Here is a 21,646-nt window from a genome sequence, read left to right as displayed (position 1 = left end):
TTCGAATTCGAATTAATTCGTAATTACTCACATTCAGGTCTGGGAGACACGCGGACGCCATCTTTACTAACAGCTACCGCAAGGTTCTTGGTCAAATATCTGCTAGAAAATTCCTCCAGACTGTTACAGGAAAAGGATCGGGGTAAAGTGATGTTTACTCTATAGTTATTATTTATCCGTTTAAGCAGATTCAATTATTCATTCACTCATTCATTTTCTGCCGCTTATCCGAACTACCTCGGGTCACGGGGAGCCTGTGCCTATCTCAGGCGTCATCAGGCATCAAGGCAGGATACACCCTGGACGGAGTGCCAACCCATCACAGGGCACACACACACACACACACACACACTCTCATTCACTCACACAATCACACACTACAGACAATTTTCCAGAGATGCCAAGCAACCTACCATGCATGTCTTTGGACCGGGGGGAGGAAACCGGAGTACCCGGAGGAAACCCCCGAGGCACGGGGAGAACATGCAAACTCCACACACACAAGGCGGAGGCGGGAATCGGACTCCCAACCATGGAGTTGTGAGGCGAACGTGCTAACCACTAAGCCATCGTGCCCCACCTAGATTAAATTAAATAAAGTTAATTACAAATGAGGGAAAATAATTAGGATCTGATTATACAGGCAGGGGTCCAGTCAGCCAATCATGTGGCTGCAGAGCGATGCATAAAATCATACAGGTTCTGTTCATGTTCACATCAAACATCAGAATAAGGAAAAAGTCTCGACTGTTGACTAACAGGAGTCAGAGCTTTCTGATGTTGTAGCCTGTTAGGCTCAAGATCTGAAGTGTTGTAGGTTCTGTGATGCTTTTGTACCAAAATAGACCACAGATGGAAATAATGGTTAATTGTCATGAGTGACCACAGATTTTCCTGTCAACTCGCTGGATGTTGCATGCGGAAATCCCAGCTGTTTCTGAAATAATCAAACTGGCACCAACAACCACATCCCATCACGTCAAATCATCTCATGAATATTAACTAAAGATCTTGTCCTGTATCTGTATGACTATATGCTTTACACTGCTGCCACATGATCAGTACATATGTTCCTAATAAAATGGCCACGTGTATACATAGATTATATATTAAGTAATGTTTGCTATGGTGTTTCCACTAAAAAACTACTATTAGACATAAAAAAATAAAACAAATAAAGATTCAATCAATATGTAAATCAGAAAATGCTCACATATATCTACAGGCCTCCACTGTATTCATTTGCATAATGTGCTGTGATTGGCTCTTTTATCTTATGATGCAATAACACTTATCTGGAGGTAAACTGGTTGTTACTTTAACCATGTGTGTCACTTTGATTGACTGACCGATTGATTGGAGCCACATTTTGCGATGCGCTAGGGATATATGATTCATCTGGCACATTTTGGCATAATTATGCAATTATTTTTACAGTTTACAGACTGTTTACTAGGTTGAGTACGAGTAGCATGCATTTGGAACACAGTCATGATTCTTTCTAAAAACCTAACGTAAACAAATTCTGACTGTTACTTTTGTTTGTTCAGAAGCAGGCCAGAATCTGAACCCTATGTAAAACGGCAGGCGGGAATTTTTGAGGACACGTACAAGCAGGACCTGATGTCCTTCGAGAGGGAACACAGTTACAGGAAGCAGCAGAGAGGACGTCGAGGCTTTAGGTACCTTTTTTTATTCGAAACCTAATGATGACACGGCTACTTTGGGTGCTCCAAATTAAAAGTAATGAAAAACGTTAATAGCCGTTCAGCGAGTCGATTCGTTTGACTCAGCTCACATAAAAGAGTCGACTCTTTCAACTACTAAATTACTCTTTATTCTGATTTAAATGATGGTTGAAAAGCAACCATAATTTGGGCTACATCACCTTCAGAGGGACCAAGACAGAAGTTTTCACCACCTCTGAATGAACACAGTGTCTCTCTTTACTTTTTATTTCTATTAATGTTTTTTTCCCTTTCTTTTTTCCCCCCCTAGTCTTCAGTGCAGTGGCTGTGATTGTGGTGTGCTGATGAACAGGAAGTGTCCAGAGAATCAGCACAGAAAATAATCAAAGAAAATAATGTCTTGCTTTCTTTTGGTTTGGATTATGCAAAAAAAAGCTCTCTCTCTCTCTCAAAACAACAATAAAACAACAACAAAAAAACTAAACCAGAACAGCTGAGACAAACTGTTCTAATGCTTTATATCATTCTAATAAATGCTAACTAATACAGGAGGGACGTGCAAAGTGATTATTTTATTTTTCACAAAATCGGTGAGTAAAAAATAAGGAAAAGAACGCAAAACAAACTGGAATTTGTGTTTTTTTCTTTTTATTTTTTTTTTCAATTGTTTTCTTTACAAAACCACGGTTTGGTGAGACGAGCGTTCGGTGTGGTAACAAGCTGTAAAAATGGTCATGTGTGTTGTCCGTACAGATATAAAGAAAACTGATAAGCAAAAATCCAAATCTCCCCTTGAGAACCAACTTATGAACACAACAGAGAAATATTTACAGCTTGCTGTGAGAAAAAAAAAAAAAATCACCTGAACAAAATCAGTGACAATCAAAAAGTCAAAACCCCAATGGATCACTTACAGTGCATTCAGCTGGGTGTGTTTATAAAAACAAAAAACAATGAAAACGTCCAAACTGCATTTGTCTTTTCAGATTTGATTCCGATTTTTTTTTTTTTCTTCCTTTTTTAAAATGGGAACGGTCCGATAAACTTCCATGAGCCGTCACAGCCTTGTCAGTTAACGTCCATGGAAATGATGCTTTCGTGCCGGATTTCTTCACTTAAATAAAGACAAGAACGATATGAAGCTCTGTTCTCCTCACGGCTGCTTTCGGTGATCGTTTAGCTTTTCTGTCTGAAAGAGGAAAGAGAACTTTGTTCAGAATTCTGAATTAAAACTGGATAAATGTTTTAAAGCGGCTTTCTGAACGATCGTGCACTTTTTCGCTTGCAGCCCACGGACATACACATATATATATATATATAAAAAATATACTGTATATATTTAAATATAGAAGCCCGATTTTTTTACCGCTTCAAACAAAAACACACAAATCATAAGGAAAACATTTAGTATCGCAGCACACAAAAGTTGGTTTTATATTAATATTTACAAAGCAATTGCTCCAAACACCAGCAATTAAATCAGCCTGTGAAATTAAATAACACGCTGGTTTTGAGGAAAGTTTGATTGGACCTCCTCCACACACATGATTGACAGGTGAGTGAGAATAAGACCCTCCCACACAGAAAACACGACCGATTTCGCTCTCCGGGCTACGAGCTCTGGCCGGCTGTGACATCATGATACGAACTCGCAAGTTTTATTTTTTCTTCCATTTATATTCTGGGAAAAAAATAAATAAATAAATAAAAAACACGTCTCTGTGGTCTTTAATTAGATATATTAAGCCGACTCGTACGTTTGGTTGGTCTGTGATTCACTGCTGTTTTGCAGATTATTACACAAAGTGCTGCTGAATCCCTGACTCTGATTGGTCAGAAGTAGTTGATTCATTTTCTATTAACAGCAGCAGGTCTAAAATTTATTTAAATAATGCACTCGAACATGTTTGGATAAAACTAACAATAGCACACTTTTAACGTTCACGGGGAAGAGAAAAAAAAGAAAAGAAAAAAAGTGACGTTAGTGAGTGTCACCATCACGAGGTGAAGCGGTTCTTTAAGGCGATGGTGCAACAGACGATATTTTTCATCCGTACAAAAAAAAACGTGTTACGTCGGCGTAGCATTAACATAAAATTCGAATCATTCACAGATTTTTACCAACAGGATAAAAAAACGTCTCATTCGTTAATAAATAAGTTGTAATCGTTAATAAATTGCGGTTGCGTAAGAGGAACGAAACACTCGGTGGGTTCGAGAAAAACAGCGCTTCGTTACACTACCTTGTTGCTTCGAAAGATTCGAACATGAGATTAAATAATGAAGCCATGAATAATTGAGCGTGCGGTGTCCATAAAGCATATCGTCGCTGTCGGGCGGAAACCTCGTATGTCCAAATTTGGTCAATTTCATATTTTTTCACATATCGATGCTATTGGTCAGTCCCCACGTGGGTCTGTTATTTTTACAAGTTATTAACCAATCTAAAGTCTTGAAAATAGCTTGAGCGCAAATCTCATAACTCCATTGGAGACTTCAACTGTCCACCTCTTCCTCAGATTCGCGGCATATTTCTCCTTAATAAGAGTCGCAACGAATCACCACGTCTTCTGAGGTAAATGTCTTCAAAACACTGGGCTCAAAGAAAAAAAATCTTGACCCCCGCTAGTTCTGGTGCTCGTCTGAGGACAGGAATTTAGCGCAAGACAATCCACTGCAACGCGGACTAAACCCTGTGCACTGCAGATAAGGTACGGCGTTTTTTTAATTTCCTGAAAAATAACGGTTTTGGAGATACGAGGATTCCGCCTGACAGCGACTATATGCAGCAAAATGTGATTATAAAACCAACTTTGATGATGAGAGCTGAATGCTGAAGCTGAAGTGAAAACACGTTCACGAACGAATGACGCCACGGAACAAGATCACACAGTCATGCACTTTGCACTACAGTGGTAAAAAGGACACCATGCTGTCCTCCGGATGCAGAGCCTTACTTCAGCCTGGGAGACTGGGCTTTTGTTTTAATAAGCCGAGCTTTCACCGCAGACTCCTATACTTAGCCAACCTACTACTCTGCTCAGCAGCGATCCTGGAGGACGAGGACGGGGGGGAAAGAAAGAACAGAGAGGAGTTTTAAAGCAGGATCGAGCACTGACTAAAGAAGAGAGAGGAAGAAAAAGAGGAAATGTTACAGCAGGGTTTTAGGGGGTGGATTTACAACTTTATGCAAAAGTGTGTGCACCCTTGGTGCTGCAGGGCACAAATAATCAGCCTAGTGAAAGCAATAAAAAAAACATTTAAAACCGTGTTTATAAATGTTTTGGCACCTTGGTCCAGAAGAAATCCCAGCTTTCGTACCTTAGTTAATATTCAAGCCTTTATTATTATTATACAGTGTTGGAAAAAAAAATAAAAAAGATGCATTATCAAGCCAAGGGTGCTAATACTTTTATATTCAGGAGGAATGCTTAGGGCATTTTCTGTCAAGTCCCATATTTCATGGAGCGGTACGTCGTGCTCTAGATGTGAGGCACAGCGTCAGTGTTTTAGCGAGTAATTATTTGTACAGTTGACAGAAAGGCAGTTTGGGATTCGCTGTAACGTGATGATGGAAGATTTTTCACGGCTCGGAGGAAAGAAATATTTAAATCAGACGAAATATCAGCGGCATGCGCATAAATAAATATTTGTGATCCTGTACGCTTGCTGGAGTTCATTTATTCAACCAGCTGCCTGGTTTTGCCTTCACAATCTTTGACAAATGTGCCACTAACTAAAAATTAGATAGATATTTAAACAACAGTGTAAATGTCGCATTGGAGCACTTTATAGAACGGAAATCTGTCATTTCTTCACTAGAACAAGGTGCACAAATGTACGTCTCGGTAACGGACAGAATTGAAATAAGAGAAAGAAAAGAAAAATCACGCTGTACCTTTTAACTGCTTTCTGGGCCAGCATGCGGTTCCCAGCCAGGAAGGTGAGGCTTCCCAGGATGGCCAGGTACTTAAGAGTCTGGAACATGTTCAGTTGAGTCCAGTACACGTACATCAGGCCCAGCATGGCTGCGTCACAAAGATCATGAACAACAACGACAACAATAACGTATTTGATGTAAAAATGTCCTGTGGCACGAAGCCGAAGATCAGAAATGATTCTTCTCGTGATCTCTTTTACCAAAATCTGACCCGATGCCCAATTTCATGCACTCACCAGCATGGCCAACGTGGAACAGCACACAGCTGGGGGACAGACTGAAGTTGGAAATGTTGGCACCGAGCTTGAACCACTGCACAGGAAAATACAGAATGAGAAAAAACACTATTTTCCATCTATTATTCCATCTAGATACCACAACTAATCTCCATCCATCCATCCCCCTCTCCTCCCCCACCTTTCTTTATTTTATTAAATGCCCGAGAAGCTTATAGCTTAGACAGTGATGCGTTACCAAGCCAAGGGTGCAAATCCTTTCATTTTTTGGACTTAACCTTCTTTTCAATAACTTATGTTTAACACTCGAGCCAAATTTACACGTGTAGAATTTGTGCTTTCTGAGACGTCTCTACAAAGAACAATCTGTGGTCGTTTTGTTGTTCCCTTAATTCATTTTGTCTGCAATAATCACGCAAGCAGTATTTCATTAAGAAGAGAGAACGGTCAAAATACCAGGATGAGCAGCAGCAGGAAAGGAGAGAGGACGAGTGCGGTGAAAGTGTTGGACAGGACAGTAGGAGGTCTTTTCTCTGGCTCACGGAACATATGCTAAAGCAGACAGGAGGGAAAAAAAACAAAACAACACAGTATTTTCTATTGTCCTTCACTACAATCCATTTACTTTGCTCTTGTAACACTGTTATAATGAGGTAATAAGTCGAATACGGACCTGAATCTCTGGTTTGGGAACGTACAGGTTCTTTGACTGAATCGTAGTCAGAGCCTCTTCATCGAGGAACTTGAGAACAACGTCCGCCTTCGAAGAAACGAAAGAAACATTTAGGTCACGTTGGACAAATATCAAAAATCTAACACAATCTAACACGGAGCTCCACTGCAATAGTTTGCTGTTTCCGTACCACGTTCCATAAGACTGGGTTCTCCAGCGTGGCGTCTCCCACCATCAGGTAGAGAGTGTAGGTGCCTGAGATGGAGTCGAACTCCGTCTTTCTCTCGGTTGTGTCCAGCTCAAACTTGTACAGGTTCTTGTTGTCCGGCTCGGCCACGAATACCACCTCCTGCCCCGTCTTCTGGTTGTGCAGCCTTACGAAGGTCTGAGATCAGGCGGCGATCAGAATACAGCCGTTAAAACCTGTTCGAGCTTGTGTGAAATTCGAGCATGCTAAAGTTTCCCTTTATTGAGGAAACAACCGCGATCGCCGAAGACGCTGAATATCCAAGAGTCCTCATGCCTTATTAATCATCATCAAATTTAAACCATACTAAATACTTAAACAGTTAATGTAGCAGAGAAATACAGGAAATAATAAAGCTCCTCTTCTTGTATAGCCCATTCAATGAAGGAAACAAAGAAAGACACCATGTTGACTGGCGTCCCTCATTTTTTAGGGAAAAATAAACTGAGAAAAATCAAAAAATTAAAAAAAAAAGAGGGGAGGAAAAAAGAATAAAAGTCTAAAAGTAGAGAATGTGTGTGTTTAAAGCAGAGATGCTGAAGGTACTTCCTCTTTGTGATTGATTAAATGATGGAGGTCCTTGTTAGGTTTTTTCCCCCCCTCCTGTTTACTGACAACCGGAAGTAAGTTTTGACGCCGTACCTGGTGAGGTGTGAGCTCCACTCTGGTGGCTTCGTCCACCAGCTGGAAGGTCATAGCGAAGTTTTGGTGGCTGTCAGCCAAGAATGAGGTCTTGGCTTTGTTTGGATATTCCACTCTGGGGAAAAATAAATAAATCAGTTAATATACCTACATAAGTGCAAAACCAAATCAACTTTATGTGACGTGTTGGTGGAGGATCTCACCGGGTGGTTTTGGCACCGATGCTCTGATCCTTGTCCACCACAGAGAGGTCCATGTTGTTGATGGCTACCTTGGTAGAGACTTTTACCTTGAGCTAACAGAGGAGGAGTGGAGGGGGGGGATAATTAAGGGGGAGGCAGAACACTTCATTTCAGAGACCAGAAAATTATGACATGTTTAAAGAGAAAAGGCTTTGTGTGGTGAACAGAATGATGTGACGGCGTATTGTTCAGGGTTCAGACGTCTACAAAAGACAAGAGTTTGACCTCTGACCATCTGAGCTGACCTTACAATTTGACAGAATGTGGAATAAATAATTGCTTTTTAAAAGCCTCATTGGGGAATGAATCAGCAGTCATTTAGACAATTAAGAGTCAAAGCGTCTGGGGGAACGTTTTTAACCTCTCTTTTTTCTTTTTAAAAACACAGAAGCGTGATTACGCCGCGACGGAGTTTATCGTCGCATATTATCAAACAGTCCGCTTACATCGATTTGGTTGGCCACCAGGCGACTGTCTCCGGTGACGGCCACAGAGAACTGATAGTAACCGCTTGCAGGCTGGCTGGCCATGAAGTTCAGCTCAAAGATGTCACTAAAACAAAAGAAACAAAAATTTTTATATTTAACTGGGGAGGAAAACAAACAAAAACAAAAAAAAACCCCGCAAAACTACAGCACTTTGAATGTTACCACGGCAACAGAAGCAAATAATGACTGTCGAGTCAATAATTTCCTAGAGCAGGTTCTACAATACTAAGACGCCAGGGAGAAGGTGTGTGTCAGGAACATACTCTCGCAGGGTGAAGGGGGTCTGACTCAGGACTACAGCCTTGGAGGACACAGAGGTGGCCGATTCCACCAGCACGTTAGCCGAGCTCAGAGGCTGACACAGGACATCGGTTACCTGGAGCTGTAACACACCCAAACCCACACGCACGCACACACACACACACACACACACACACACACACACACACACACACAGCTAGAATCAGTAACAGTGTAATCTTTACCATTACATTACAGAAATAAAAATAAACGAAAATTCGCTATTATATTTCCGTATATTAGAAATTAAACGTATTTTAAAATCCATCACCTATCGAGTGGACTGATTAAAAACAATCGCGCGGTGGACGGATACCAGAAAGGACAGGTTCTGGATTAACAAAACCAGTTGATCAAATTTTAAACCCATGAACGGTATAAAAACAGGGAAAGTAAAAGGATTTTATTCTGACATCCGTTTCCCCAGTTCTTGCTGTGTTCTAATTTCAGAACTGTTTTAACCTTTTGTGCGTTCGGTTTTTGTGTTCGTTCTCATTCCTAAACATCATGAAAAGGGAAACAGAACGCGATCCAAAACTAATTTTTTTTCCTGGGCTTACAAACTATTCCATGCCTCATAAAATGTTTGTAGCATTCTGGGTTTTCCCTGTGTCCAAAGGAAAATCCTCAAAATGCCAGCATGTTAATGATGTGTGTACCTGCAGCAGAGGCTGGCTGTGTGAGACCGATGCAGAGCCCAGAGCTTTAACAATGACCGGCTTGTGGAAACGGTTGTTGGAAAGCGCGTCGGCGGCGCTGGCCACGCTAAACGCCTCAGACAGAGAGTCCCACGACTTCTTACTGAAGATGGAGTTCACCAGCTGGATCACCTGGTCCTGGGAAAACACCACAAAGAAAGATTTCCCTCAACATTCAGGTGATTCCTTTACCACAGTGCTGCTGAATCAAACCCCACATCTCAGAAGGTGATCGCTCCATTTCCTAGAATTTACGCTGCAAATCACGCTTGATCTATTAACATTTCTACAGCTTGTTTAAAAGAGACTTGTTTGGTGGACGCACCACATAAATGGGTTAAAAACGTATCTTCTGTAAAGAGAGGTTTGTAGCTGCTACATCACAAGCGATAACAGGTGATAACTAACTTCTGTTATAGATGTTTTCTGTTCAGTTATGCTGTGTAATTCATCAACAAATATCAAATTGTAAATCTATGGCAAACTGTTATAATTAATAAATAAATAAATAAAAAGACATGCAGTGAGGAGTCTCACCTCTTTCAGTGGAGGCTCCACGTCCATGTGATCAGACAGAGCGTACGCTGCGGACACGAACAGTGCAGTAGCCTCCAGACCTTCCTCGAACTGAAGATACACACCTCCCAGGTCGTCCAGTCGAGCAGCCAGATCCTGCATGTGACACACAACAGGGTCAGAGAAATCAAACATGTATTCTAGCAATAGAATGAAAGAAAGCATTCGTCATTAAAAAAATAAATAAAAATAAATAAAAAAGACTCAAGCTGAAATTTTAAACCTGTACTATGGCGCCACCTAAAGCCTGACTTTAGTCATCTTACCTCAATTTCCTCCAGGATATCTCCGAGTTCAGCCTGCTGAGAGAGACGGGAGGCAGCCTGCAGAGCCTGTATGATGCTGTGTAGACGAAAGAAACGCAAGAATATTAGCTGATTTCAGAGTCAAAAACGACAGTGACAACACCAAGCTGCCTGTTTCACGAGTGCTGCTTCCCATCCACACGCTCCACTATTCTACATTCAGTTATACATAATTCCTTGTTTATAAATGTCTGAATAAGTGACTAACATGACTGATTTGTGACAACAGTTGCTGTTTAATGGTAAAGTATCAGTTTACAAGACAATTCAAAGTGGTTACGTTTTTAAGCTCCTAAACAATCCATTTTGGTAGTTCACTAATCAAAACCAGAGAGGGTTAACAAAATAGAAACTAGAAAATAGAAGATGTTCTATGAACATCTGTGAAAACAGAAATAAGGTATAAAGGTGAGGAGATACCTTCAGCTAAATAACAAATGTGTGCAAATGGATATGTTGAAACAGAAGCCACACTGGTTCATTTTTAAAAGGCTACAGCCAGCTTTTTCCACACAGACTGCATATTCAGTCTGCATATACACAACGAAACCCAAAAACAAGACGAGCATTTACTCACGCCATGACATTGTCTTCCTTTGCGATACGTGCTTTAAGGGCACCGACCACCTCTTGCGATGCCAGAGGGAGTCCCAGAGAGCTAAGAGCGCTCACAGCCTGGTGGATCTGAGAGATGGTGGAGTCCTCACTTACGGTGGCGAGGAGCAAGTCCCGAGTCTCGTTCGATACATTGATCTGAAAATCGAATTTAAAAACAAAAATTAAAACCCAGACCAAAAAAAAAACAAAAAAGTGTTATCCTTATTTCACTAGACAGTTTACACCAAAACTTATTAAAAAAACAATAAAATTACATTCCTACCTCACAAGAGGAAAGCACTTGACTAGCCTCAGCTACATAAAACAGAGATTCGATGCTGGAAGTATCCAGGTTGGACTTAATGAAGCTGCAAGCCTCCTAAAGATATAAAAAATATAAAATGTTAACAGACAGGCAATAACAGTGTGTCAGTATGAAATCCCTGTCATATTTATACAAGCTCACGTCCGAGTCGGGCACATCTTCTCCCAGCTTGCTCAGACCGACGACCGAGAAGTACGCTGACTTCAGATCCGTAAAGGGCTGCTCCAGAAAACCCTGAAGACGCTCCACATCCGAAGCAGTCAGGTGATGAGTGGGGTTTAGGGCCAAGGCTCCGAAAACCAGGAAGGAGACCAGAATGCTGACCAAACCTTTCAACACGCATGCATGTACACATTAAATACAATAATTTGTATAAATAATAAATAAATAAAATACTGTACAAGTTCTCATTCTTTGGGAAATTTTACACAAATCCTGCCATTTATTGTGCATTTGCATTCATAGATCTATGAACCCACCCCACAGGTTCTTCCACTCCCCCCCTCACACTAACATACGATGACATGCACCAGTCACTTTGTGTAACATTGGTCTGCTCATTTGCACTTGCACTTTATCTGACATATGCCTTGCGCTGCTTTATTTAATTTCTATTGTTAGTATTATCATTGATTCATATAAACTGATAACAAAGCAAAACTTGAACTTGACTGTGGATTCAACACATGACAGATTGTCAAAAGTTAGTCTCAGGATACTGGACACGAAAATACCTCACTGTCTACTAAATAAGTGCATTATAAGTGATTTAAAATGGATTTAAACCCTAATTAGTGCATTATGTGTTAAATAAAAGCTCATTTTAATTAAAGCAGCATTAGTTTATTTACAATGATGGCAGAGAAATGAGAATAAATGTGTTAAAAAATATTGCAGATTGGAGGTCATGTCGGTTTTCAAAAACCGTAAAAAAAAAAAAAAAGATAAAAATTATGGTTAAAAAAAGACACGTTTTAATTTTAATTTTAATTAGCAAGCTAGTCAGCTAGCATGTTAGCATTATGCTAACTAATGACAAAAAACCGTTTGTTTAAGGACCCGTGCAAACAGGGAAGGACAAATGGAGCGCTAACGCACATCATAGAAAAATTACACGTATAATATTTTTGTAAATTGACCGAAATCTCAGTTAAATGACTTACGGAGTAGCGCCATGTCGCTGTATGCAGCGTCACCAATACCGCTCGCGAGACTTCCGGTACAGAGAGGAACCTATTTAGACTGAAGGAACAGGGGGATCCGTTTGCACAGTTTGTCTAATCACAAATTTTATTGAATTAAAAATAATAATACAAAAATAACAGATTTGCCTGGAAATATCCCATTAATATATAACCTATATCACAAAACTGAACGAAGCGTTGACTGATTAAGTCATAAGACCCCCCCCCCTGTAAACCGAACATGGTATAACCCAACCGCTGCGATTGAATAAGAATAAGGAAACATATTATAATTCTCTTAGCTGCAGATTTAACGCGTTTAAATAAACACGTGAAGTCTGTTTTTTTTTTTAATCGATTTCGATTTAATATAATATTGTGTTGTCATTTCAAATCGTGCTTTGTATCTTTTATTAAAGGGCGTTGATTTGGCATTGTGTCCGTTTCCTATTGGTCCATGGTGTCGCCGCGCGCTGTCCAATCAGAGAAGGTGTTCGGGGTATGACGTCACCCACAGACGAGCATTTTGACATTGTAGTTAAATGAGATCCTATCATTTAATTTAACAAATAATAATAATAATAATAATAATAATAATAATAATAAAAAGTGCACTGCTCAAAATATTTACATTTAATACTAAATTTATATTCTGTCTAGTGAGTCCGTTAAAACATTAGCTTTAATCCTGTGAAAATGTTCAGATAAGTGTTTAGTTTTGTTTATTTATTTATTTTCATTACTTTACACAACAGGGCAACATTATTTTATTTGATTTATTTTTGCTACTTTACACAATAGGGGCAAAATTATTTTATTTATTTATTTATGTTACTGTACACAACAGGGCAACATTATTTTATTTATTTTTAATTTTATTTAATTATTTATTTTCATCACTGTACACAACAGGGCAACATTATTTTATTTATTTTTTCTTTCTTTCTTTTTTTTTATTTTATTTCTTTATTTATTTGCATTCCTTTACACAACAGGGCAACATTATTATTTTATTTAACAGTTATATCATATACAAAATTGAACCAGATCATTAATTAACTCAATGTACATGAGCAAGTTATTTCATGCATTATGTATGAAAATGGACATCATGTTAAGAAAAAAAAATATCTAGCTGTTTTCACGATGCTGCTTTACTATGCATTGATCGAGGCAAAAAAAAACAACAATACAGACGTGAAAAGTGTAAATGTAAAACGAAACCTGAACTGTAACAAACTGATTTCTACTGGAATTAACAGTGCCAGATAAAAGCAGACCCTTTCCTCTGACATTCCTACTATTTGGATGAAACTGAAATATAAACAAACTAAAACACAAATATATGTTAAACTCTTGAGACCTGAGACAAGATACCAATAGCACCTTTAAAGATTTATCCTGACTGCTGAGATGCAGTTTTCATTATCCCAAGATCTTTTCTTTTTTCTTACATTATTAACAAAATCTTTTTACATCTTAATTCACAACAGGAGAAAATGCCATATGTTTTAATGTCGTAGAAAGCGATAATCAGAGAAGGTGAAGAAGTGCAGAAGGTCAGGACAGGATGAGGGCTCGGCTGTGTGCGTTCGACTTCAGGGAGCGAAGGTAGCGTCTGGCCTTCTCCGTCATGATCAGCTGATCCCTAGTCCGGCCACAAACCACCGCTTCCCATGCTGGAGACATCTAGAGGAAGAAATTTAAAAAAAAAATAAAGAAATTGGTGAAACTAATAATGTCTCTGAAACGATATATTTTACAACATAATCTCTATGCTGTAATATAATTTGGTCAGAAAGTATGAAAGTGTAGTCCTGGCTTGTTCTAATATGTTATCCATGCAACTGACTATTTTACCATTAAAAAGTCTTCAAAAAATAAATCCAGAGTACACACAGACTTTCTGACTTACCAGAACAGGTGGAACGGAGTTAGGGTTCGGAGGAGCTTGTTTCACCATAGGTCCGCTTTCGTTAGGCCCGAGAATAAAACCCTGGTCGAGGACGTTCTCCTCCTTCTTCCCGATAAACGACGAGTTTAAGGAAGAGAGCAATCGGTGTCGATCCGCCTGTGAGACAAGCAACACTTCGGTCTTTAATTCTGATTCAACGTGAGAGCGCGATGTAAAGCATCCAAGTCATCTTTTTTTTACCTTTCTGCTGGATTTGGCAGCAGGCTTGTAGTGCTGGTGTCGGGCAGGACGAGACTCCTTACAGTCTATAACGTCCAGCGCAAGAGATTTACGCACTTTCTTCATGGGGGGCCGGTGCTGAAGAATACAGAATTTAAAAACACATCAGTGTACAGGTCTGGAGATAAAAGGAAAGTCTGCAGGAAAGTACTTTGTTGAAAAAGACACAATTAGAATTTCTACTGTATTCCAATTCAAGCTGAAATGATCACGATTTCACAGCATTACGGTTTTTAGCAACCATTTAAAAATGCTGAAAAGTGAAGTGGTACAAGTTGTTGTATCATTATTTTAGAGCCTGGTGTAATTCTAACTCAAAGAGAGAAAGAGAGCGGAAGCGTCGTCATAATTCAGGAAATCTCACCGCCACTTTGGGTTTCTTTTCAGCCGGACTCTCATCCTTTACGATGAGCTCGATCCCTGCTTCACTGCGCAGAACCTCCTTCAGGTCCTCCTCCAGGTTGGGTGTCGGAGGCTGCAGTAAACATCACGCATCATTTACACGTTCACAATTAATCGTTCAGCACCTACTTTTTTTTTTTTTTCCCTCATTTCCTCACCAGAGGTCGTATGGGCCCGTATTTCTCCAGGGCGTTTTTAAACGGGGTCGGGGTACGAGGCGTCCTGTCCAGATCCGCCTTGTCGTTGGGCGTGATGAAGCTGAGGAAGCAAAAACGATGAAGATGACACCAAACCCCTTTAACATCAGGTCGAGTTTAAACAAAGACGTTTAAAAGAGGGACGTACACAGAGCTCTCCTTCTGCATGAGCGGAGTTTTGTCTCGGTGCAGCGGCGTAGTGACGATAGCTTTCTGACTGCATACTGGAGTGGACGTGAGAGACGGGTTCTCCAAATCGAGCGTGTCCTGTTTGGTCCACATGTTGAGAAACTGCAAAAAGATTCGCACACAAAATCAGAATTGATTCCTCTTTTGGTTCAAGACTTTTATGGTTGATCATTATGCTAGCTTTTAGCTTGAGTTTTACTTCTAAGATGTGTTTTCGGTGATCAAACCTAGCATTTGTTTTAAATGATGATGAAAGATATTAATCATAATCAGTACTTTTAAATGAATAATAATAATAATAATAATAAATAACTGGAATATTAAAAAAACCCTGTCACTTTTTAAACCAACCTCACCTCAGCTCCAAGACCGAAGTGAATTCCTGAATCAAATTTATTCAACTAATTTAATGCAAGTTTACAGTGAAACGGAAACTGAGGTGCTCTGAGCCTCGTGGTACCTGAGATGGAGAGAATGGCAGGATCTTTACTGGCGTGCTCTTGGGGGTCATGGAGTCGTTGGCGTCGGGGGAGAGGGCGATGCGGCGGCGCGTGTGGCGGCTAAGGATGGACGGTGGCGTGGCTCCGCCGGGGGAGATAGGGATGAGCTCGCCTTTACTCCCTTTACTGAGCTCGTGTAGAGCGCTGCCCTCCAACCGGAACTGCAGCACATCAGGACCCTGACTCTCCTCTGCCAGGTCAAAGTCAGCCAGGTTACACCAACCCTCCAGATCCTACACACACACACAAAATTACTCGAAACGATCAAAAAGCCACTCTATGAATCTACTTTGAACCTTTTCCTGATAAGACTTTTCCTCCCCCTCATTACATCTCACTTGTAGCTCAGAGGAACAATCCAAGGAACTCAGATCTTTAGCTGTCCCAGTGTTTATTACCTTATTACTGTTTTTTTTTTTTTTACAGAAACACCGCTCTTATCTGAACGACAGGGACATATATTACAGCACATACATACAGGAGCAGTATCTGGCAAAACATAGTTGGGTGCATGGAAGGAAAAAAAAAGAAAAGAAAAGAAAAAAAAACAAATGGAATGAATGGAAAAGATTAGAATTAAAAAAAAAAAAAAAAGACAAAATTTTCTGGGTTTTTACCTTGTGTCTAAAAGCTGTGTTTTATGTACACTGTTTTCAGCTGTGTCTTTATTCTGCATTTAAGTCTAAAAGTGCTTCAGTACCTGAGCTTACAAACCCGTCTCTGAGAACAGAAGCTCATCCTGAACTCACCCCTTCCATCATGTCCATCACCTCCTTCAGCACGGGCGTGGCCGAAGGCGACAGGAAGCCCGAGCTGTCGTTCCCCCAGGCAGGGCAACTGGAGTTTGTTGTGCTTTCTGTGTCACTGGGTGGCGTCGCTGGAGCTTTAGGCGGTTTAGGGGACGTCGTGGTGGAGGGAGCCGAGTTCACACAAAGTGCAAAATCCACAGATTCCTGAAAGTGTATAAAAATTCAATACTCTAATACTCATTATTTTACTAACACAACAATATACATTGTTATTTTTTGTGTATATCTTCAGCCACAGATATTGATGAATAGTGAAAGAAAAAAAAAGAAAAGAAAAATCATTAACAGCCATGGAAATAAAATGATCTAAATCTAGGCATGAACGCCTTTAGGCATGAAATACACCGATGCCGTTTTACCTGTGTGACCATCGTTACAGTGGCAGCCTCCAGCTCTCCGGCGTAGCCGAAATCCTCCTGTGAGGATCAGACGACAGGACTCAAACACAGACAGTGAAAATAAGAAGCTATAAAAAAAAAAAAAAAAAGGTTTCTGAAACTCACCAGTGGTTCAGAGTCCTGCTGAGCACTGACGTCTCCTTCCTCAGGCTGCTGGATAAAGTGCAGAGTCGTGTCCGCACCCGTGTAGTACCCCAGCTCCACCTTCCTCTTAATAGTAGAGTTCCAGTGGTTCTTCACGGCGTTATCGGTCCTGAGAGTAAAAAAAAAGACACGAATCATTGTCTCTGCTCTGATTGTCAAAGTGCAGCAGTTTTGACAAATCGCAGGTTTATGTCCAGTATGTTTCTATGGCAACAACCTAGACAGAGGTCTAAAATGGAATCTAAAATGGTGATTGCTTTGTAACAGTTTGGCACGAGAACATATCCAGGACAGACTTCTTCTTAACTTCTTCTTAACTTCTTAAACTGAACAAAATAATGGATAAAAAGTGTGACACGTCATCCTTTAATAAGTAAAACACTGTAGTTGGCTGTTTAATCAATGTTCCTTATAACACGAATGAGAATGAACATTAGGTGTTTCAAAGCATCCACCTTCCAGGCAGCAGTTTGGCAATTTCAGCCCAACGGTTTCCCAGCATGCAGTGAGCTTTGTAAATGACGAGATCCTCCTCCGCGGTCCAGGAGGACTTCTTCACATCGGGGTTGAGATGGTTGTGCCAGCGCTCACGGCACTGCTTTCCCAGTCTCCCCTTCAGGTGTTTGGCCACCACGGCCCACTGTTTATTACCGTATTTATTCACCAGCTCGATCACCTGCACAAAAACACAATCACCAGGTCAATCAGTGTGAAAAAGATGATGTTTCTAGGTGGACACCAAAAAAAAAAAAAATTAATTCTCTCTTCTTAGGGCCTTTTTACACCTGGTCACTTCATGTGTTTTTTCTGATCCGATAGCTATCTGATTTGTTAAAACTGTTCCATTTACATTATATCAATCCAATCTTTCTACTCCCGCAGGAAATGCAAATATATGACGGTTATGCTACAAAAAACAGCATTTACTGTTTGTTTCTGGCGCGATACACGACTCGTGAGTCACCTGCGAGTGACGTACTTCTGTTTGGGAGGAGTATAGCGCTGACGTATGTGGCTTGAACAACCACATTCATTTACACCTGTCCAGTTTCATCTGAAATGCGTCCCAGACCACCTCCTGAAGTGGTTTGAGCGATCGGATTTATATCCGTCTCCAAAACGTTTCGGAGGGCATTTAGACCTGGTCTTTTTACCATCGGATAGCTATCGGTTCACAGAAAACGCATGAAGTGACCAGGTGTAAAAAGCCCCAAGGAGACAAAATTTGTTTTTATTCAAAATCTGATCTAACGATACTTTGGTATCTCGGAAATGGCATTTCAGTTATTCGATTCTAAAATAAATCTGCTTTAACTAAAGTTGTTCTTGCCATGTAAAAGACAAGAAAAGAACAAATTTGCAAGAAAACTGTACGGGGACCTGGAGAAAAGTCGGACCACAAACACCAGAGAATTGGGTTTGTCGCTTGATCGACCTAACGTCATGCATAGAACTGAGAACATTTCAATTCATATGAGGTTTAAAACAAAAACAAACAACCAAACATACGGCTCATAATTCTGAAGTCGACCCTTCATTTTTTACATGCCCGTGTCTAACCTTTTCATCTTCTTCTCTAGTCCAAGGCCCTTTGACGAGGTCTGGATCCAAAACTTTGTACCAGCGGTGCTGACACTGATGTTCTGAGCGGTTCTATTAAAAAGAAACATGTTGCTAATTCAAATTATATCTGTCACATAAACAACTACACGCTGTAGGACGTATAAAAGAAATGCTTTTATAACTGTCCGTGTCATAACAATATGATCCACAGGGTTTAACTATACAGGTAGGACAGGGAAAAGTTCATAGAAATAAGAGTATCAGTCGGATGCCACGGCGATTAGAATAAACGATGTACAAGATCCTGATTTAATCTATCAGACAGTGTGTTAGCGCTCGTTTCTTAGATTATTCGATTATACTATATTGGTAAAGATTTTCAGGCAAAAAATGAAGTCACATAAACAGAAACTATGCCTATGTATGTGGTAATGCTTATAAATGCGAACCACAGGAAATGTTAGGAATGTCAAAGAAAACAATCAGGAGCTGATGACAACTCAAAGCTATTCCTCTTTTTGGTCATTTAAAACAATAAAAAATAAAAACAACCTACTGGTAGTAAACTTGCAATGTATTTCCAGTCACTAGTCCCTAGGTTTTGAACCAGTGCTCGCAGATTATCATCCTGAAATACAAGACAAGACAAGTTGTGGGTTATCAGATGTCGAGGCAATGTCTGGCCCTTGATTGAGACCCTTATGAATAAAACTGTTCAGTTAAAACAAAAAGAAACAGAAGAGTTTTCAGGAAAAAAATTCAAATGCAAACGTCACCTCATCCTGCGTCCACTTTACTTTGACTTTCCCACAGTCCTTCGGGTCAGTCGCGTCAGAGTCAGTGTCCTGACACTCGGCGTCCTCACTGCAAACACACACACAAACACACACAGCTTTGTTAACAGGGAAGAAAACAAGTCTGTCTAGTCATCAGGAAATCACAACACGGTGCTGAATTTACTGACACCACTTAGCATTGTGCTGTTTATATCTAGATGTTAACAAATCTGTGCAAAACTTGTCTCATAAGGAAAAATATAATATTTTATCTGCAGCTTAAAAAATAGACAGGATTCTTATTTGGGCCTGAGCTACAAATAAAGAGCAAGACTCCAACTCAGCTTCCTGCTAATGTTAAATACAAATATACTGATTTTTAATAGAAGTATTTAGAAGGATTTTGTTATAGAATTGTAAGCAACAGTGAAAAATAAATAAATAAACAGATAAATAAATAAATAAATAAAGATAAACAAACAAAAACAAACAGATAAATAAATAAATAAAGATAAATAAAACAAATTAAATAAATAGATAAATAAACAGATAAATAAATAAAAAGATAAACAGATAAACAAATAAAAAGATAAACAGATAACTACATATAAAAATAAACACCAGTGGTCTTTTGTCATCAAGACAATTTGCTTACTAGCTTAAAGCTAAAGCTAGAAAGTCACAGAAGAATAAATACTTTTGATCCATTTGGTTTTTCACACCGGAACTAAAATCCGATAATAAAAATATAAAAACAATTTAAATCTCATTAAACTTTGTATATTTAACAGACGTTATTCAGTGCGCGCGCTCATGATAAAGCCACTAAAGTTTAATAATAAACAGACCGAGGAACAGAAGTGAAACACAAACGATCACTTTATTACATTACTGATGTTTATACTTCAGCTTCACTTCGGATTAAAAACGTGAATAAAACAAACATGAACAGAATAAACTCACGCTCGCGCCCACCGAGACATCTCCAAGCAACAGAGCGGGGTTTTTTCCCTCCGGTTTTCCGTTGAAACTCGATTTCACGACGAGTTTAACTCTCAACCATCTGTAAATCACGTGGCTGAGTTAAATACGTCGTTAAATAGTGTAATAGTTATTAAATAAACGCAGCACGGCGCGGCTCGAGCTCTCTGTAACTGACTCCACTGTTTCTATCTCGCGCTTCTTTTTCGCACTCTTTCCCGGGAGGTACGTCATCAAACAGCGCCTGCGCGCGCAGCAACCGACCAGAAATACAAACAACAAACCACCCTTACGAAACAAATATATATAATATAAACGTTTACAAACAAATAAATAAATAAATAGATAAATAAATAAATATAACATATTTCAATATCAATGCAGTCATCATAACATGTTAAATAAATAAAATAAAAAATAAATAAAAATAATAAAATAAAAAACCTTGTATATTTACGTTGTTGAACCTATTAGATTTTGAACTAATTCATTAGTTTACAAATAAATCTAAGAAAAATGTATGTATAAAATAATCAGTTTATATAAAATGTTATATTTTTCTTTTTATCTAAATATTCATATTTATTTAAGTAGATCTATAAAGATTTAATAAATAATAATAATAATAATAATAATAATAATAATAATAATAATAATATTAATAATAATAATAATAATTACAATAACAAGCGTTTAATTTTAGGATGTTGAATGCATGGAATGCATTGGGGTTGTTTACCATGTTGCCATAGCCGAACACAGTTCTAGAATCAGAGTTCTAGAATCTCTGATTCCGAACACAGTTCTAGAATCAGAGTTTACCATGTTGCTATGACAACATAGCAACATAGAATCAGAGTATACCATGTTGTTATGACAACATAGCAACATAGAATCAGAGTATACCATGTTGTTATGACAACATGGTAAGACGTCCAATGGTAGGGATCTGAAAAGATAGATAGTGGAGCAAAGAGAGAGAGAGAGAGAACAAGAACAAACAATCGCCACGTTTTTTTTTCTAGGTCGGAATAATAATAATAATAATAATAATAATAATAATAATAATAATAAAAATCCTAACAAAAACAATGTTTCCAGCGCTTCGCGCTTGAACCCTAATGATAATAATGTTCTTAGGCATAAACATAATTCTAAGATGTGACAGTAATTTAGCTGTACTGAATATTTATTTTATTTTTTTCATGTATTTATATATTTATTTATTTATTTGCACTGAATTCATCATTATAACCACTGGCTTTTTTAAAGAACAAATCACAAAGTAATTGTTAAAATCTCCTGCTTACTCTCACTTTAAGAATGTTTGAGCTCTTGTTATAGCACTATTG

At 39.1% G+C, this 21,646-nt stretch overlaps 3 protein-coding genes across 5 annotated transcripts in view; 1 reads left to right on the top strand and 2 right to left on the bottom strand.

The window, feature by feature from the left end:
- The window catches only part of ghrh (growth hormone releasing hormone), a 5,629-nt gene extending 3,523 nt beyond the window's left edge, over nt 1-2,106 (top strand). Inside the window, exons 4-6 of the mRNA XM_060858346.1 lie at nt 38-142; nt 1,551-1,682; nt 1,999-2,106. Coding sequence (XP_060714329.1) covers nt 38-142; nt 1,551-1,682; nt 1,999-2,071 — 310 coding nt within the window. The 3' untranslated portion in view covers nt 2,072-2,106. The remainder of the gene's footprint in view (nt 1-37; nt 143-1,550; nt 1,683-1,998) is intronic.
- Nucleotides 2,107-2,319: 213 nt separating this feature from the next.
- rpn2 (ribophorin II) lies at nt 2,320-12,238 on the bottom strand. 2 transcript variants are annotated; one of them, XM_060858186.1, is made up of 17 exons: nt 12,121-12,238; nt 11,099-11,286; nt 10,916-11,011; nt 10,613-10,788; nt 9,997-10,072; nt 9,692-9,826; nt 9,116-9,292; nt 8,420-8,538; nt 8,115-8,220; nt 7,630-7,721; nt 7,427-7,541; nt 6,728-6,922; nt 6,538-6,624; nt 6,321-6,416; nt 5,865-5,940; nt 5,587-5,716; nt 2,320-2,877 (listed from the first exon to the last, which is right to left on the bottom strand). In XM_060858186.1, exons 1-17 carry the CDS (start codon nt 12,131-12,133, stop codon nt 2,865-2,867), a joined length of 1,890 nt encoding a protein of 629 aa, XP_060714169.1. In that variant the 5' UTR covers nt 12,134-12,238; the 3' UTR covers nt 2,320-2,864. The 2 variants fall into 2 exon arrangements, with proteins under 2 accessions (XP_060714169.1, XP_060714168.1); XM_060858185.1 differs by lacking the exon at nt 2,320-2,877 and adding an exon at nt 4,674-4,740.
- A 900-nt stretch (nt 12,239-13,138) lies between these two features.
- Nucleotides 13,139-20,521, bottom strand: mybl2b (v-myb avian myeloblastosis viral oncogene homolog-like 2b). Of its 2 annotated transcripts, none has more exons than XM_060858035.1 (15): nt 20,277-20,521; nt 19,314-19,401; nt 19,094-19,165; nt 18,535-18,627; nt 17,430-17,650; nt 16,936-17,083; nt 16,792-16,848; nt 16,373-16,576; nt 15,584-15,856; nt 15,083-15,225; nt 14,896-14,995; nt 14,700-14,810; nt 14,297-14,413; nt 14,057-14,212; nt 13,139-13,830 (listed from the first exon to the last, which is right to left on the bottom strand). In XM_060858035.1, exons 1-15 carry the CDS (start codon nt 20,294-20,296, stop codon nt 13,702-13,704), a joined length of 1,932 nt encoding a protein of 643 aa, XP_060714018.1. In that variant the 5' UTR covers nt 20,297-20,521; the 3' UTR covers nt 13,139-13,701. The 2 variants fall into 2 exon arrangements, with proteins under 2 accessions (XP_060714018.1, XP_060714019.1); XM_060858036.1 differs by having other exon boundaries at nt 20,289-20,521.
- Nucleotides 20,522-21,646: the final 1,125 nt, after the last annotated feature.

The sequence above is a fragment of the Tachysurus vachellii genome, chromosome 22 (genome assembly GCF_030014155.1).
Source record: "Tachysurus vachellii isolate PV-2020 chromosome 22, HZAU_Pvac_v1, whole genome shotgun sequence".
NCBI classification, from domain to species: domain Eukaryota; kingdom Metazoa; phylum Chordata; class Actinopteri; order Siluriformes; family Bagridae; genus Tachysurus; species Tachysurus vachellii.
The sequence above is the reverse complement of the archived record's forward strand: the minus strand, read 5'-3'. Positions and strand labels throughout refer to the sequence as shown.

Excerpts from the sequence above, each read along its gene's own strand:
- mybl2b (XM_060858035.1), bottom strand. The coding sequence starts at position 20,296 with ATGTCTCGGTGGGCGCGAGC. Across the intron at positions 14,811-14,895 it reads ACGGGCCCATACGACCTCTG|CCTCCGACACCCAACCTGGA; the intron begins GTGAGGAAATGA and ends TGTTTACTGCAG. Across the intron at positions 14,414-14,699 it reads AAAAGAAACCCAAAGTGGCG|CACCGGCCCCCCATGAAGAA; the intron begins GTGAGATTTCCT and ends TGTATTCTTCAG.
- rpn2 (XM_060858185.1), bottom strand. Across the intron at positions 8,539-9,115 it reads ACAGCCAGCCTCTGCTGCAG|CTCCAGGTAACCGATGTCCT; the intron begins GTACACACATCA and ends GGTGTGTTACAG. Across the intron at positions 7,722-8,114 it reads TGGTGGCCAACCAAATCGAT|CTCAAGGTAAAAGTCTCTAC; the intron begins GTAAGCGGACTG and ends CTCCTCTGTTAG.